At 43.0% G+C, this 17,427-nt stretch overlaps 1 protein-coding gene across 1 annotated transcript in view; it reads left to right on the top strand.

Moving 5' to 3' along the window:
• Window positions 1-58: 58 nt before the first annotated feature.
• LOC119433131 (leucine-rich repeat-containing protein 40-like) overlaps window positions 59-17,427 on the top strand; it is a 42,159-nt gene continuing 24,790 nt past the window's right edge. Inside the window, 11 exon segments of the mRNA XM_037700267.2 lie at window positions 59-418; window positions 1,673-1,863; window positions 3,508-3,581; window positions 4,690-4,766; window positions 4,769-4,818; window positions 6,643-6,766; window positions 8,434-8,576; window positions 11,876-12,139; window positions 14,707-14,873; window positions 16,608-16,715; window positions 17,166-17,276. Of these exon segments, the coding sequence (XP_037556195.2) occupies window positions 253-418; window positions 1,673-1,863; window positions 3,508-3,581; window positions 4,690-4,766; window positions 4,769-4,818; window positions 6,643-6,766; window positions 8,434-8,576; window positions 11,876-12,139; window positions 14,707-14,873; window positions 16,608-16,715; window positions 17,166-17,276 (1,475 nt within the window). The 5' untranslated portion in view covers window positions 59-252.

Genomic DNA, 17,427 nt, shown 5'->3' with positions numbered 1-17,427 from the left:
TCGAAACAGAGCCTTCCAAGTAAGCGGCTAATACTCCAATCAGATTTTGATTGCTCGATTTTTTTATTCTGGTTCTTGTTTGAACTTCTGTGGCGCCGTTGTGTGCGTTTTGATTTCGCATGCGAGTGGTGTCCGTCGAGTTGTAGCGGTCGTGCGTGCGCGGTGCGACAAACGCCGATGGCTTAGCGAGCGGAGATATTCAACTGCTGTTTAACGCCTGTCTCAAACGACGAGCCGCTTCGCCCGAGCACCATGTCGCGCATCCCGAAGCCGCAGCAGCTGAGAACCCAGCAACGCAGATCCAACCCGCAAGCATGCTTCGATCTCCTAAAGAAAGAGCCCGCACTCAGCTTGGATTTGATAAAGCTGGCGCGCAAGAGCGGCCAGCTCAACTTGACTGGGAGAGGCATGATTGACGGTGAGTAGGCATTTAAGAATTTAATAACGTGCTCTTCCTTTTGCCACGTTTGTTATTTGTCAGCGCATGAAACTGGTTTCGAAGTCTCCCCTACTTTGCAGAGACTTCGTTTGTTTCGTGTCCCTCGGAGCTGACAAGAACAAAATATACTTTTCGGTCGTCGAGCGGAGATAGATATCTATTGCGTTGCTCTCAAGTAAACTGAAACCGCGGAGGGCACTGGTTGCCGGAGCATACAGCAGCTGGTCCAGATACACCAAACTCGTCTCGCCATAGAAATCAGTGCGTGCGCCTTGGAAGGGGGAATGAAATGCGTAAAGTGTCATAGTGGAGCGGTCTGACAGGCGATGGCAAATGATAACTTGCTCGCTTTGAACCTTCATCCTCTTATACGAGTTTCACGGATGCTTCTTGCTAAAGCTTTCACTGGCTTGCAGTTTTGAATTTATCGTGGTTTCGCTTACATTAGCGCAAACCGCGGTGCAGGACGTGCTAAATTTATATACCCCAGTTCGCCGCCACCCCGCAAACCTCGCCGTTTTCGACCGCGTAAGCTCGACTTCTTGGTAGCTAGTATGTCCTTGAAGCGTAATTGTGGATATATATACGGTCGCTGCACATCAAATAAGAGTCGAGCGCGTAATAGTACGTTGACAGCTGTCACGGACCACTTGCATTGAGTGACACGTATTTTTCTCTTGAACGACGCATTTATGCAGACGCTCGGCCTAACGGGCAGTCCGTGTTTTTTTTTTTTTTTTTTCCATTGGTTGGGCTAATTATAACGTGCGGGTGTGACTGTTAACCACGTGAGGATATATGTTTAACAGGGATTTCTTGCAATCTCCTAAAGTGCATGCCGGTTATGTATACCGTGCACTGAGAAACAATTAATGGAAGTCTTGTCTTAGTCTGCTGCTTGTATGAAATGATAAAACATGTATAGTGCTCATTGTTTCTCTCAAGAATGTGCAACTGCATGTGTAACGCGATCAGCACCAGCTGTTGGAATTTAGATTTCTTTGCAACAGCTGCAAATAGTACGCATCATGAAAGCCGGTTTATGTTGTGCAAGTTCTATGGTGTCCTGAGCTGAAGAGTTAAAAAATTGAACACCTTGTGAAAACTATAAACATGACAATCCAATTTTTATTTTTGGAGAGTCCAATTTCCAACTACATACCATATCAGAATTTAACTAATGATTTACCTCTGTGTTAGAATAAATACGGTCCTGTTACTTTTTTTCTGCAGTTCCAGACCAGGTATGGAACATAAACAACTTGACGGAGGAAGAGAGGCGAGGACTTACACTTTCCCTTGACCAGTGTGATGGTGACCGATGGTGGGACCAGGCTGATCTGACAAAGCTGTATTTATCGGCTAATAATTTGTCTAGCCTCTCGGCTGACATTGAGAAGCTTCAAGCCCTCACCATTCTTGAGGTAGTGAATTGAATAATATATTACTTACTATGTCGAGCACCGAGCCTTGTTGTACTTAATTGTGTCATTTCTTTGGTGTTCGTGTTCTGCACTACTGCAATTATGTGCTACGAATGATAATTCTGTTTCCACCATTTTTTGTTGCTAGTATAGCTACCCTAATATCTTATAAATATATAGGAACTCTTAGTGCACGAGTTCATGGTAGCAGTTATGCATTCACTTCTTGCTTTTGAGCCTTGCACTTAGTGCAGTTATGGTATTGGAAGATTGGCTCGCTGTCTGGAAAGAGGTACAGCTGTTTATTGAAAGTCACAGTCCACAAATCTGTTTAATGAGGCTTATATTGACAAAAAGACATCTTGTAGTAGTATGAACATAACTGACAACAAGGTCTGTAAGCCGTTTCATTACTACTCTACCGAGGTGATACTGTCAGCTTTCTTGTGTTTGACAGAGGTTTTCTTAGGGGGGGGGGGATTGCAGTAAAATAATTTATTTGATGAATTGTATTTGAATGCAGCCCTTGTAGACGGTGCTGCTTGCTTAGGAAAACTTTTATTTATTCAAGGTACACTTAAAGGCTATCAACACATTACATAGGGTGGAGCTGCATAACACCTGCATGGAACAGTATAGCTTTCATAGAAATAAAGGAAAAGTGAGTGAAAGTGTAATGGCCAGTTAATGTCAACGTAAGAAATAAAATCTATCAGGAACATGAATGACAAATGAGTGCAATGAATTACCATAAAGCAAAAATATTATAGTCCACTTTAAACTGAATGTAGTTGATGGTACTGTATTATCCGTTGTTTGATAAATCAGGTAGGTACTTAAGTATGTCGTGGACATTTACATGTCCATAATGTTATTTTTTGTGTACCTTGATAAACCCAGCTGGAGTGCTTATGGTTCTAGACATGCAGATGTGTGTTTTCCGATCCTGGGGTCCTTAATCTGTCCTTAATGATCTTAAATTTGCATCTGACTAATATTTTGCAGCAGCAGGCACTACCTATTGTCGTTGACTGGCATAACAAACTGCCTTACATAAATTTCTTGGTTGCCTTCTTTTTTTCTCTTACCCCCTTTTTTTTTTGTCATCTGCTTTCCCAAAACAGCTGTTGCCAGTGGAAGAAGAAATGGCACCTCATAAATGTCCTCTATTGAGTGAGAAAAGTCTCTTGTTTCAAGAGGCTCATTCGCAGTTGCAATGAAGGAAGAGTGCCGCAACCAACCATTCCGCACCCTGTTTCTCTTGGCTCAGAACATCTCATTGTCTCGCTGACACACGCGCACACACACACATACCTTGCCCGAAACTAGTTTAGCGTTTGCGTCTCCCGCCCGTCGCGGCAATAATTCTCATCGAGCGCAGCACACGGCGGAAGTGAAATGCGCGGCGTTTATCTCTGCTGCCTCGACGTCCTTTTTATTTTGTTCCGCTCGGCTGACCCCAGACGCGTGCCTGAGGGAGCCTCCGTATGAATGCCTTCCTGGCACACTGCCTGCATTTTGATACGGGGATTGAGCGCATAGACGCGGCTGTTGGGGCTCTGTTTCTCTAACCTGCATCCTGTTCTTTCTCATTTGGCTTCCCCATCACTTTTTTTTCTTTCTTTTTATGTCTCTCTACTGCAGCTGAATGACAATGCTCTTACTTCACTGCCAGACACCATTGGGAGCCTCCGGCAACTCGCAAAGCTGAACATTAGGCAAGCCCTCTACTTTTACATTCTGTGTGGCATGGCATAGGTTAGTGTAAAATGCCGACATATGCAGTCCCTTTGTTCAAGGGGTCCTGGAACATTTTTTATCACTTTTTTGTTGGGGCTGTACTTACTTTTTACCTTGAGATTTTTTTTTTTTTTCCTCATGTTACATTTGCAAGCGTTCTGGGTGTTACAAGGCTAAACCCTGTGCAAGTGCATGTATCGCTCACTGTGTTCACACTGTCATGGGTAGCCATGCCACACTCTATTTAATGTATTGTTTTTCTGACCATTGTGCTTGTGACAATGTGCAATCGCTGTCAGGCATTCTTGCGGCTGTATATTCATTGTATACTGTTGTGATTTTGCTGCTGTGTACTAACTTTGCAAGCTTAGAATGGTTTAGGGGCCCTCTAAGTGTGATGGGAAAGAATGCGCAAATGCTAGGCTGGGCATTTATGAGACTAACAGTAATGCATGATTCACCATATTTTGGAGAATCTGGTTTTTCCCTACACAGTGGAGGACACTGCTCATTCTGAGGTTTCTACATGACGTGTGATGAGGGAAATGTAGCTTTTACTGTCTCCTCTGATCAACCATTTTCCATTGAAGGAAAGTTCAGATAGAGTTTTGAAAGGTTAGTCTACCCTTTAAGCTCATTCAGCGTTTCTTCCCTGTCACTCCTTAATCTTCAGTGACGCATTTGTGTTGATCCTAAGACGGGACCATAGTGGACGACAGTGTCTATCTCAGGGCCCCTTTAACTGCATTGCAAGCTTGAGAAGTCATTTTGGCTGTTCTTGACATAGGCACAAATAATTTGTTGTTGCGTTTTTCTCTCACTGTGTTACCGTATTATCACTGTTATTATGGTGCTGTTATCAAAAACATAAACTTCAAAAAACACCAAGACCTTATGAGCACTGCATCAAGAAAGCAGTTGCCGAGTTGGCTGGCTAACATTGCAGGAAACACAGCGCAAAAGGTAAAGTGGATGAAAGAATGAATGCATGGTTTTTTTCTTACATTCACTATTTCTTTTGCCCTGTTTGTTTTTTATAACACTGGAACGTGCCAGTGATATTTTCCTATTCACCTTTCCTTTCAGTCGCAACAAGCTTCAGCAGCTGCCAGATTCCTTCTATCAGCTGAAGGAGCTAAGGCAACTGATTGCCCATCATAATGAAACGCAGAGCTGAGTGATGACGTCGGCAACCTCTCTCTTCTGGAGCTGGTGGTACGCTGTTTTTGCTACCAAGTATTCTTTTCTTTTGTGTGGGCGAACCCCAGGTGGTCCAAATTTCAGGAGTCCCCCACTACGGCGTGCCTCATAATCAGATTGTGGTTTTGGCACGTAAAACCCTATAATTTAACTTTAATTTTAATTAATCCTGCGTGGTGCCAGCTTTTGTAGACGTAACTCTGTACAGTGCAGTACAGCCTGTAGTTGTGCCTGAAAGAGCACTGCCTCCAATATCCTCAAGATACTCGGAAGACAGCTCAGGGACACAATCGCTTTTGAAGTTGGTTCTTATTGCAGACTAGTATGTTAAGAATGGTACATTAAGAACTGGTACAATAAGATTGGCAGGTTAGAAACTGGTATGTTAAGAAGTGGTATGTTAAGACTGGTAGGTTATGAACGGGTACATTAAAAAGCCATTTTTTGTTTAATTACCATGATTAGGTGCTAAAAAATCTCCATGCAAGTGGACATAAGGCAACCATCTCATCGTGCTTGTTACGGTAAAACCGATTTTCTTGGCCTAAACACCGAGATAAAGGTGTAGCCTGTAGCACCATGTGTCGCATGTTGTCGCGTTGATGCTTCATCGTGTATTTATATATTACCTTGCTGTATTTGAAAAGCACTTCACGTGTGCTTTTTACTGCCTGTGATGACACCAGTTTACATCAAACAAGCGTCAGTTTCGCGAAAGCCGACGGCAAGGACACAATTTTAAACCATTTTGATGCACTTCCACATTCACATGCTTCTAATCGACATGTGAATATTTTATGTAAGTCGTTTTCGAGTTTACTTTTAGAAGGTTTTAAGACACTGTGCGACATAATGCACAAGGGTTCTCAGCAGGATATACCTGGCAATCGTTTTGTTGCCTCGTCAGGAAAACGTGAACTGTTTTCATGGTCCCTGTGAGCTTGCTCTTGTGCAAGTTGGTGTTTAGGTTTGCTATACATTATTCTACTTAGTGCAACATGAAACAAATTTAATAGTGGAGACAGACAAGCTGACTCAACAATTCTGGCTTGGGGATGGGTCCAGTCCTTGAAGGATGTCACCACCTTGCGCGAGTGCCTGTCACAGACTCTTCTTAGTTCTGTTTATTCCCGCACGAGGTGATGAATGCTTGAGTTATCCTCACTTGTGACTGTGACTGAAGGAAACTGTGTCAGTTGTAACAAGCGTTAATGAATTCTCAGCTGCACTTGTGCATGCATTATATATGCAAATTAATGAAGCACATTTCTTGGGTAGCTAGCATCGGCTTACACTCGCAGGGCTGCGATGTAATCTTGTCCAGTGTCCAAACGTAACAGACCACAATCTCTTGTATCTAGCTCCACTATCACCCTGATTAATTGGAAATTATTTTGTCTTGTTTTGCATTTTTGACAACATCTTAAGGAAAAAAAGAACATCAGAATATTTATGAAGGGACCAGTTGGGGGGAGGGGAGTGTTTATTTTGTTGCATGAATAGGTAAAATTGTAATTTTGAATTGCACTGCATTTCAGTGTGGCAAACTCTGGACTTATTGTCATTATAAAAGTGCCACCTTAATTTGCCATCAAATAACATACCTCCTAAGGTTTCTTTCTATATTTGTTGCTGCCTATTTAGTTATTATGATAAGTTGATGACAGTTTAGTTAAGTAATATCAGGGTTTATTGATAGCTTTTAAAAGTGTTTATTGTTTTTAATAATGGGGCTTTCCCATTTTTTCCTCATTGTGCCAGCGCATTAGTTGCCATAAGCCATGGCAGTTGAATTACGGGCTGGTAACTACATTTAATTTGCTAATTTATTCACTACAGGACCTGAGCCATAACAAGCTGACCTCATTACCAGCCATGATAGGGTTCTTGTCTCGGGCAACCAACGTTAATCTCTCGTACAACTGTCTTGCTGAGCTTCCTCCTGAAGTTGGCAGCATGAATGGTAAGACATGCGTTACAGTTGAGAAATTGTTGGCAGCATAGCAGATACAAGTGTGAACCTCAATACAGTAACTTTGTTATAACAACTCAAATCTGACACGAAAATAGAATTTCCTTTATATTCAATTTAGTTAACAGAAAAAAAAAATTGGTTTGCTTTGTCGTATCGTTATATCTGTATTATATTGAGGTGTGAATTACAACAAAATAGGTTATAATGAAGTGATGGATTAATGAAAAAAAAATGAAATTCGCTTTCAAAGCCTCAAGTAAATGCATATTATTCAGCATTCTAACCAAACCCTGGTTAAGTATCAAGCATATTTGATATCAGAAGAGCCTTTGTGATGTCTACTGCTGTGACTACTAGGGTGAAAAAAAAAATTGCCTTGTTAATTCTTTTGTAGTTCAGTGGTTCTAGTAGGAATCGTTATGCTTTAAAGGAAATATTTGACGTGGTGAAAAACAATCCGAAAAACAAAAATCAGAAAGCTAAGTGTCAGCATCTTTAATTGCATCATTTGTCGATATTGTGCCTCTAATAAACGTGTCCCTCCATGATATTTCACGAATGGCTATGCGTCGCATCACGCTGGTGTTAGTTCCCTGGGCCGTATCATTGGAGCTCGCTGCCTATGGTGTATCACCTGCCTTGAGTGGCAGTGAAGTGGTCTTTAAATAATTTATGATTGACATTATTTGACTGTTAATTAAAACATACACTATCTGCAACACCTTGAGGAGCACATGTTGCCAAATCCACTGAGATTTGTTTTCTGCAGTACATCTCTGCCTGCCATCTTTTCCTGTGCTAGTTTTAGGCTTGACTCTGCCACTCTATTGTCATTAAGATGCACAAAAGATAAATTTTGCACGTCAGTAATAAAATTTGTTCCAGAAAGGGTTAAGATACTTGTTACACAAGGTTAGGGACAGTGCAAGCAACAGAGACGAAGAAAACAAGGTGACAAACAAACACACTGCTGAACTAGCAAGCGCTGCCCTCAACCATGAATCTAGATTAAGTTGCCCTCTTTTATGCTCTTGAAAATGTAATTTTTGTTATATTAATGAAGCTCACAGCTAGTAAGCATGAAAGGTGTTTCTGGACACATTTTTTGTTATTGCTGCTTATGTTTATCAGTTGGCATGCTTATAAATAAACTTGCTAGTTCAAACTATTAAATAGGAAAGTTCCCTTCATGCCTAGGAAGATTTATTTGGTAGCGCTAAATGAAGCACAAAAATAATAATAGTGTGATAATCAGCTGCAAATTTACAAAAACGCTTCTTTTGTTTATTTCAAAAACACTCACATTCAAGTTCGAGTAATGGAGCTTTCAGTTAGCTGCTGTGTACTTAGGGTTGAAAGTTGAGAAGTGACCAACCTGAAGACTATGAATGATGACTCATGGACGGCACATTTCATAAATTGATTCTGCAGTAACTGCATGAAATAAGCGTCCATGCTTCTACTATTCAATTTCATTCTGACATTATGTCACGTGGCAGCTCACGTGAATAAAAAAAAAAAAAAAAGATCAGTTGCTGTTGTGCCATCAAATATTGTATGCAATGAGCAAGATTTTGGGACTCGACTGTCTTATGCTACACATTAAGGAAATGTTGTTTCTCTACAATCATGTTTTTTTTTTTTTTTTGCAACAGCTTTGCAAATCCTGGATGTGTCGTGCAACCGACTAAGGAGCTTACCAGAACCCATCGGTTCACTTTGCCATTTGGAGCAGCTGTTTGCACAACAGAATGACCTCACAGCACTGCCACCTTTTTCAGGTTGTGCACGGCTCAAAGTAAGTTCAAACAAGTGTTTGGTATGGCCACTTCTGTAGTGTAGTTGCTAGCAGCGAGGGTTTGTTACTGTGTTTCCAGGCAACCATGTAATTGTCACCTGGAATGAACACATTGTAGTCATCAGGTAACATAAATTCAAGTTTAACTCTATGGATAAACCACATCTGATGATACCTATGAGGCACGAGTTCTTTGAACGCGCTGAGAAATTTGCTCACAGCATGATCAATTCCATCCATTGTTTTTGTGCTTAGGTTATTGTAGCCAAGTTACTAGCGTCACCTAGGTGCTGCCATGTTAACATGTTTTTGTTTAGCGGGCGCTGGTTTCTTTTCTATTGTATTTAGTAGCTTTCATGATGTGGCCAACGAAAGCAAGCTTGAGTGAGCTTCATCGATTGATTAGTTTGTTTAACATTAACATTCCTGTACTTTTACAGTGGCCAAGGTTAATGACAAAAATAAAAGAAAGTAGATTAGCAAGTTGTCTTACGATTGAGTCATTGTGTCTAGTTGTACATACTTTACTGTATGGTATTTTGTAATTTACATAGTTCTGTAAAAGGTGATTTTGTAACTACAGTCACACCTCGATGTGATGAACCTCAATATATAAAGTATTTAACTTTTTATGACTTCTTATCCATAGAACACCATTTGTTTAGAACGTCAATTTAATGAAGTGTCTTTATACATGATTTCAATACAACAAAATTTCACTGCCGCTGCGAAGGAGTAGCGAGACAATAAATAGGAACTTCCGCAGACGCATATGGTCAGATGACTGAATTACAAGTGACTGCTTGCAAATGCACCTCTCAAATTGCGCACCGTCGCCTGACCGAAAGCGACCACCCAAGTGAAACAGCTTTATGTTCTACATAAAGTCAAAGCATGACAAGATCATACTGCGCCTTGTCCGCTGTACGCATTGGATGCAAGGGAAAGCGTGCGAGGGTGAGCCGAGAAGGTGGCTTGAGGAGCACTGTCTTGCGTCTTCACATGCGAGCAAGGGAAAAGGGGCAGAAAAGAGCGCGCTCGTGGTAACATGAGGGGAAAGGAGGAAGTGGGGGCAGGTTGGGCACACATCTCCTTTTCCAGCACAAGCGAGCACATGTAGTCGAGAGTTTCACGGAGTACTGTCTGGTCATCATTGTGAACAAGGGATCCGTACGGATCCCAAAATGTCATTTCATTTTTATTTTGACCTTGGTCAGTGACCATACGCAGGTAATCAGCATGTGCATAGAGCGGGCATGCCAAGATGGCGTGGCATCACGTGCACTGTCTTCCTGCACGTGTAATTCTGGAGGTTGCATAATCTTGAATTTCAGAGACGCGTTGAGGCGAGGGATAGACGAAACATTTGCTCCCCGCTTCATATATAGTGCCATCCCACAGCGGGTGACACTATCAGCCGTGGGGGCGGAGTAGATGCGAAAGCGGGGCTGGCTTCGCTTCCTGCCACCGATGTGAAGATATCGTCAACATGGCATGAAACCGTATCTATCATTGCCGACTTTCAAATTCAACAAAATGAATATTTTTTTTCATTCAAATAGTTTTTTTTTTCAGGTGCCTGATAATTTGGAATACTTCAGCGTAAACAAAACTCTATATAAAGAAGCAAATTGCCGTTTTTACCGATTCCGTTATATTGAGGTTTAACTGTAGTGCAGTTGAACATTGTTATAACGAAGTCACGTATAACACAAAAATACTTTCATTATATCCGATAATTATTATAAGCATGTATTCATTATCTGCTGGTATTGGTGAGAAAAATTTTAGAATAATTTTGTTACATCCAATAAATCTTTCCCTAACATGGCCAAAATAGGTGTTTTTTGTATGTTACAGTCGATGTTCTTTTCTGAAGGAACTACTGCGCTCAATATTTAATGTAATACATAAACAGAAAGCGAAATGAATGCACTTTTCACGCATAAATGTTTTATTAACGAGATGTATGTCATAAAAAAGATATAAATTGTTAAAATCAAGATTGTGCGATAAAATTGAACAAAGTTTGTAAAGACACGCTTGGGTATCTACTAAGAAAAGACGTTATGAAAATTATGAGATATCCAAAATGTATTGCTCTCCATTAGGCACTGTCAGCAAAAATCAAAATTTTTATTGAACAGGTATTTCGCTACAAAAATTTAACTGCAAACACTATAGTTGGGCATGCCGGGCTGCGGCCGCCGATGTTCCGGGCTGGTTTGCGTTGTCGTCGCTTTCAGACTCAAAGTCTGACGAAAAGTCAGCGTCCTCTGACTCGGTAAGATCAGCCGCAGAGGCAGTGGAATCTCGATATCTGCAATCTCCTGAAGCGTGCACGCCTCCGCAGCCGGACATTTTTGTGTTCTGCTTTGACGATCACGAGACTGCGGAGTGCATTTAAAAATCACCGCTCGGTGGGAAAAAAGCGAACTGCTTAGAAAACGAAAAAGATATATAGTTCACCTCTTTCATGTCCGATGGTGCATTGTGTCCGTGAGCGGGGCGGTAGGTCTCAAAAGCAGCGTTTCAAACCATTGATAGAGGGCGGCCATTTTTTCATTCTCCTTTGATGATCGCGAAACTTCGGAGTGCGTTTAAAAATCACTGCATTGGGGGAAAAAAGCGAACTGCTTAGAAAACTAAAATATAGTTCTCCTCCTTCACGTCTGATAGCAGAGTATGTCCATGAGCAGCGCGGCAGGTCTCGAAAGTGGCATTGGAAGCCATTGATAGAGGGCTAACCAAGCCCAATGGGCGTGGTACGGAAAGATATAATGTGTTATCTATGTTATATATGGATGTTAGACTATACTATCCCTGTTAGCATGGTTCCCTTAGAGTAACTGTGCTCAAGGGCTAAAGTTTAATTTAGGTGCTCATGAGTGTGCTTTAAAAAGGCTAATTGCTATTTTTAACAAAAACATGTAATTCCAGGTTATGCAGTAAGAAGACAAAACCCATTGTGACTGAAAGATCATTGCACATATTGTTCATGTCAGTAATTCTGCAGAGTTTCTGTACCCCCTGTAAGGGTATCTTATCAATCAAGTTTGTGTGTAGCCTAAAGAATGTGACCAGTGCAGAACAAGGATGGGATGGACAGTCGACATTTAAATGTTCTTTTTTGAACAGACCCACAGTTTTGAGCGTGTACCACTGGTGAAGCCTCGAACTGCACTAGGGCAGTTGCAGACTGCACCAGTGTTGTCATACCAACTGCAATGAGGCGCAAGTTGTTCAGAGTGTTCACGTTAACTCTTTCAGAAGGTGCAATGTACTGCGTTGAATTGCAGGAGCTTCACGTTGGTAACAATGCCATTGAGGAATTTCCCATTGAGCTGATAGAGACGCTCCTGGGTCTCAAGACGCTGGACCTGAAGTCCAACAAGCTCTCGACCCTATCACCAGACATCACCATGATCCAGGGCCTGGAGCGGCTCGACCTGTCCAACAACAATCTCGCCTCATTACCCTACGAACTGGGAACCCTGGTGCACCTCAAGGGTCTCGGTGTAGAGGGGAATCCCCTCAGGGCCATCCGCAGGGATATCGTCAAGGTGGGCGTGCTTTGCATGTGTGTTGTGTCAAAAGGGGATCGTTCAAGATAGTAAAACAAAGAAAATTATGGTTGATCACTCTTTTATAGGAATCCGTTGAACAGGAAAATGAAACGTGTTTTCACAAAAGCTGTTGCATGTTTGCTTCGTGAACTCACGGTCCGCTGCAGTGAAAGGCGCACGGTTTGCGGGCCGGTGACCTGAAACATGGTCATCATCATCATCATAGGCTGATGATGATGATGACCATGTTTCAGGTTTGTTGGCTCGCGGCGTCCTGCTGGCGAGCGCCGTCCTGCTGGCGAGTGGCTTCGGCGAATGTGCGAGCATTCTGGTCGGCTCTGTAGTGGCTACGGCAGCCAGCTGAGCTGCAAGCTCACAGCTGCAGGAATGCCAGTGGTAGAGTTTGCACCATGCGCCACGAACACGCGCAGACATTTTGCTTCACACTGGAGTATCTCTCGCCGGAGCAAAGCGAGATTCGCCTGGCAATGTCGTTGCCTTTCTGCGCCTTTTAGCGCAGCAGTTGTTTCAGGTGGTGCCATCGCAAGCAAAACAGTAGATGATGCACTGCTGATGCACCTTGAAGCCGCAATCCGTAGACGGAGGCGCCACAGGCTAATCCGACGCTAACTGCCTACATGAGGCCACAGAAGTACATAGATTTAGATGTTCTTGTGGCTTTGTTTATTGCGCTTTATATGCCTTCATTGCTGTCAATTTGGGAGCAATCTATACTTTTCGAAGTGCAGAAGACGCTGCGAACCCCCACAATCGCTACTTTGAGCTTGTCGAGGTGGCCAAATCGAAACGTGCCAAGCGTCTCAATACACGGGCTTGCCCACGAGGAATTCATAAGGGTGTTTTATGTCGTCATTATGTCGATTATTTATTGTATAATTATTGTATGAAACTATGCACGAGGCTACACTTCGTTCTTTATTCTTTGGCTACACCGCGTTGGAGCCTCAGCTGCCCTGTGACTACCAAAGCGCTCCCTGTCGGCACTCGTTTATGTAACGATGCAGTACTTCACTTCACCACTCCTAGATGGCGGTGTGGGAGCCGATCACATCCATTACATCTGTTGCCAGAAATCAGTTGTGAAACCCGGCATAAAACAATTTCGCGTTAAAACAGTATGTAATATACAAAGAACATGAAAGGGAATACTGTCATCCACCAGACTTTAGCACAAAGCTACAGAGAAAAGCAATACAGGTTTTTCCGAAAAAAATCCTCAGGAAGAAAACATTCTGAGAAACCCATATGGGAGTTTTTTTTGCAGCTTCGTGCTGCCTTCTGATGGATGACTATAGTCGGGTGAATATTTCTTTCCCAGAACCGTCCTCCATTTCATTAACCTTCCTTGACTTCGTGGACATCTGCCGTACTGATTTGTCATATACTGTGTGCATTTGCTTTGAGTTGTCATTGAATTCTTATTTGTTATTTCTATATTTTTTATATATACCACGATTACCCTATTTACAGTTGTTTATGGTTTAGTGCATCATTGTATAACCTGTAGTTTCTACTGTCATTTCTAAAATGCACAGTTCATTGTTCAAACCAGTTTTCTATGTAACATTGTTAACATATTCTTGTGATTTATTCTTTAGATGTATGTGGTGTAACCCCTTTCCTGTTTTGAATTCATGTGAGATTGGGAGTATTTCTAATCAAAAATTGCAAAATTCGACCTCGTGCTGCAATCTGCCAGCCCCCTGTTTAACTCGGATGGTAGAGCGACTGCCCCAGAAAGGTGTTGATTTGCGGTTCAATCCCTGGACCAGGACTAATTTTTCAAGTTACTGTGTAGAGTCTCAACATTAGGAAATTAAGAGTTGTAAGGTAGGCATGATTTCCACTGGACAGAGAGAGGCAAAGGTGTTTGGTATAGGTTTTGTCTTTCAGCAGTCTCAAATCATTCGGTAATGACAATGTTGGAGCCTTTCAAATTATTTGGTTTGAAAGGCCAGTGGAAACGAAATTTTACTTTGGCCAACTAAATTGGCTATAAATGAGGAGTGCATACTATTAAAGCAATGTTGACGAAGCTGCTGGGCTTATTTATTGTTTCTATTTTTCTTGTTACCAGCCTTTTAAATATCGCCTGAGCAGATGACGTGGGGACCTGGTGGTTACCAAATATGACACATATACTAGGCCATGGCCTCAGAGATCTGCAACATGCTCAGGTCCCACCTTATCTCGGAGGTCACACCAAGGCACCGGACTGGTTTTAACACATTGGGTTATGCGTCATTTCTGGCGAGCAGAAATGGACATATCTTTTTTTTTTTTAGTTTCTGTATCAAAAGCGTAAATTTTTCTTAGCTTTCCATGGTGCGTCCACTTGTATTTGAAATGCAAAATTCTGCATCAACGCTGCTCTATGTCGGCATTCTGTAAAACCAGGCTTCTTATGCGGTTCGAACTTTTTTTTTCGCTGTTGGCCTCTAGTACAGGACATTGTGCCCAGATGCATGCATTGTGTTGTGTCTTAGAAACGCTGCTGTATCCCACGAGTCTACAGATGTTACCTTTGCTTTTTACAAGTACAGAGGGGTACAGTGCACCTGCTGAAGTGGCTGCAAGATCGGCTGGGCGAATCACCAGAGGGTGCTGCCCACAAACGGCTGTCCGGAGGAGCGGGCCTCAACGATGGCTCTGATCTGATCGAGTCCATTGAGAAGTTTGCCCTCAAGACGACCCATGCACTGGAACTAAGGTGGGTACTGGGGTCTCTTCTTCATCCATGTGTTGGCTACAATGTTATGGTGCAGTGGGCTGCACTGTTTATTGCCAAATTAATTGTCTAGCTGCTCTACTGCAGTTAAACCTGCTTATAACGAACCTCCATATAACGAATTCCTGGATATAACGAAGTTTTTCTATTCCCCGCCGTTACTCCATAGAAGCACATGTATTTGAGACCTCTATGTAACGAAGTCCCAGCGGGAGACCCCCTCGATATAACGAATTTTCCCCTCCGACAACCTAGAGATTTCGCCCCAAATTTTGTCATTTTTGCGCGAGCAGCAACCGGAAGCACCTTCTTCGCCGCGACGGAATGCGAAGCGATCGCACGTTTGCGTGCGTGTGTGTGCGAGGCGGGCCTGCATCCCTCGACCCGGTGATCTTGCTGCTGCGGGCGTGACCTTTCCCCCTCCCTTCATTCAAACCTGATCCTGCCGCTTGCTGCAGCTGGCCTAGCCCGCCAAGCCGGCACTCTCCTTTTCCAGTTGATGTTGCCGAAGCGCTAGCTGGTACACAATGTGACACATCACACTCGATGAGCGCGGACACGTGTTGTCAAACGCTGGCGGCATGTGAAAGCGCCGCTGGAGAAGCAAGCAAAGTGACCTTCGTGCTGTTGGCTATCGCTTCAATGCAAACTGAGCGCTGAAAACACACAGCACGCACAAAGCTACGAGCCACCGACGCACCTACACTGCTAGGCTCTGCCTCAACGCAGATCACCTTAAAGACACGGCCCGCATGACCGCACGCCGCCGCGCAGTACGCAGTTGATGCCAAAGTATAGTACAACGCCCAGCTATCCCTCCCCCCCCCCCCCCCCCCCCCGCTCCCTCGCCGGTGCCTCGAGCGCAACGGCAGAAGGCGCGCTTCCTCCCTGCTTTTCCTGCGTGCGCGAGATTTAGACGCGGTCGTCGACTCCCCTCGCACGTTTTCACTCGAACATACAGCATACGGTGCGCAGCGACTGTGTTATCGCCCTTGAACTTTATACGGAATATCCATGAGCCAACGCGTCATAGACACCATCTTTACATAGCAATTGCGGATCTCAAGGGCCATACTTTTGCTGGCGGAAACCGAAAATACGTCATAGTTGTCGCCCCCGGCACTTTCGGCGGCCAATGCCATCGTCAACGGGGTTACCAATGCGGGGTTACCAATGCGTAACGGGGTTACCAATGCGGGGTTACCAATGCGTAACGGGGTTACCAATGCGGGGTTACCAATGCATTGGGTTCTATGGGAGCTGTGCTGGAACCGGCCGAAAACGACGTAACAGCCAGGAAAATGACGCCCCCCGGAACGTAACAGCGGGGTTCTACTGTAACACTATACGACGCTACGACGCCATCGTGACGCTCGCTCTTCGTTTCCGATGCCTCGCACTTGTGCGAAACGACACGCGTCCACGCATCCAGTACCTGGTGTGACATTCCAAGGATGAGTGCTTAGACGAAAACAGAAAACGGGTGCGCGTTACAATTGAGGGCGCGTTAGAACGGAGTAAATACAGTAAGAGTTTCTTTTTCGAATTTTCGTGCCGAACCTGCATATACCGAAATCCTCTTTATAACGAAGTTTTTCGGGAATTTGTCAATTTCGTTATATCCAGGTTTAACTGTACATGCATTGTTGTCGAGTGCATGGGACATATGCAGATGACCTGGGGTGCTGATTTTTTTTCCCGTTTCGTATCTTGCAGCAAGCGATCTCTGCATGATGTCCCCGAGGAGATTTTCAAGATGGCGGCTGAGTGCGATGCCAACACGATCGACCTCAGCAAGAACGTCCTTGAATCTGTTCCAAAAGGGTATGTTCAGATTCTTTCCATTAGCATGACACATGAAGGCGTGGTTGTAGCAATAAATAAAAGTAATCTTCATTCATTTGGTGGCTGATTTTGATTGAACGTTATCCAAGCACTACTATAGTGGGGAAAATGTCAAAGTAAACTGAAACTGTGAACACATCACTTTCATTTTTAAATTGGTTCAGAATTTCAGCTAAATGATTTTATGTAGTTATGGTGTGAGGAAAGAAAAAGGAAGTTGGTTGTGTTTATGTTAGTAATGGTGTTAATGTATCAAGTCTTGTATAGCTGTGTTAAACATGGTGAATTATTGAGGGTTAATTTGTTTCTGTAAGGTCGACTAATAAATACATTCCATATTATACATTCCATATTATTCATTCCAAAACTTCAACATTTCTTTATTTTAGTTTTTATTCGCAAATATCTGTTGTTTATTCATGTTCCCAGGCTTGAAGCTGCCTGCCCTGTCATGACAGAGCTGAACCTGAGCTTTAACAAGATAACAGCACTGCCGGGTTTTTTGTGCCTTGCCACGCGACTTACATTCCTGGATTTGAGGTAAGTAAACTTAAACAATGTCATTAATTATGCTATATAGCCATGTCGGTATTTTAGCGAGAAAGTAGCTTAATTTAGTGAGTTTGTGGTTACCTTAACTAAAACGTCTTTTTGGAGTGTTAGTGACTTTTTTCATTGACATTCTGTTGAT

The sequence above is a fragment of the Dermacentor silvarum genome, chromosome 11 (genome assembly GCF_013339745.2).
Source record: "Dermacentor silvarum isolate Dsil-2018 chromosome 11, BIME_Dsil_1.4, whole genome shotgun sequence".
Classification (NCBI taxonomy): domain Eukaryota; kingdom Metazoa; phylum Arthropoda; class Arachnida; order Ixodida; family Ixodidae; genus Dermacentor; species Dermacentor silvarum.
Note: the sequence above shows the minus strand (reverse complement) of the source record. Positions and strands in the feature narration are given on the sequence as shown.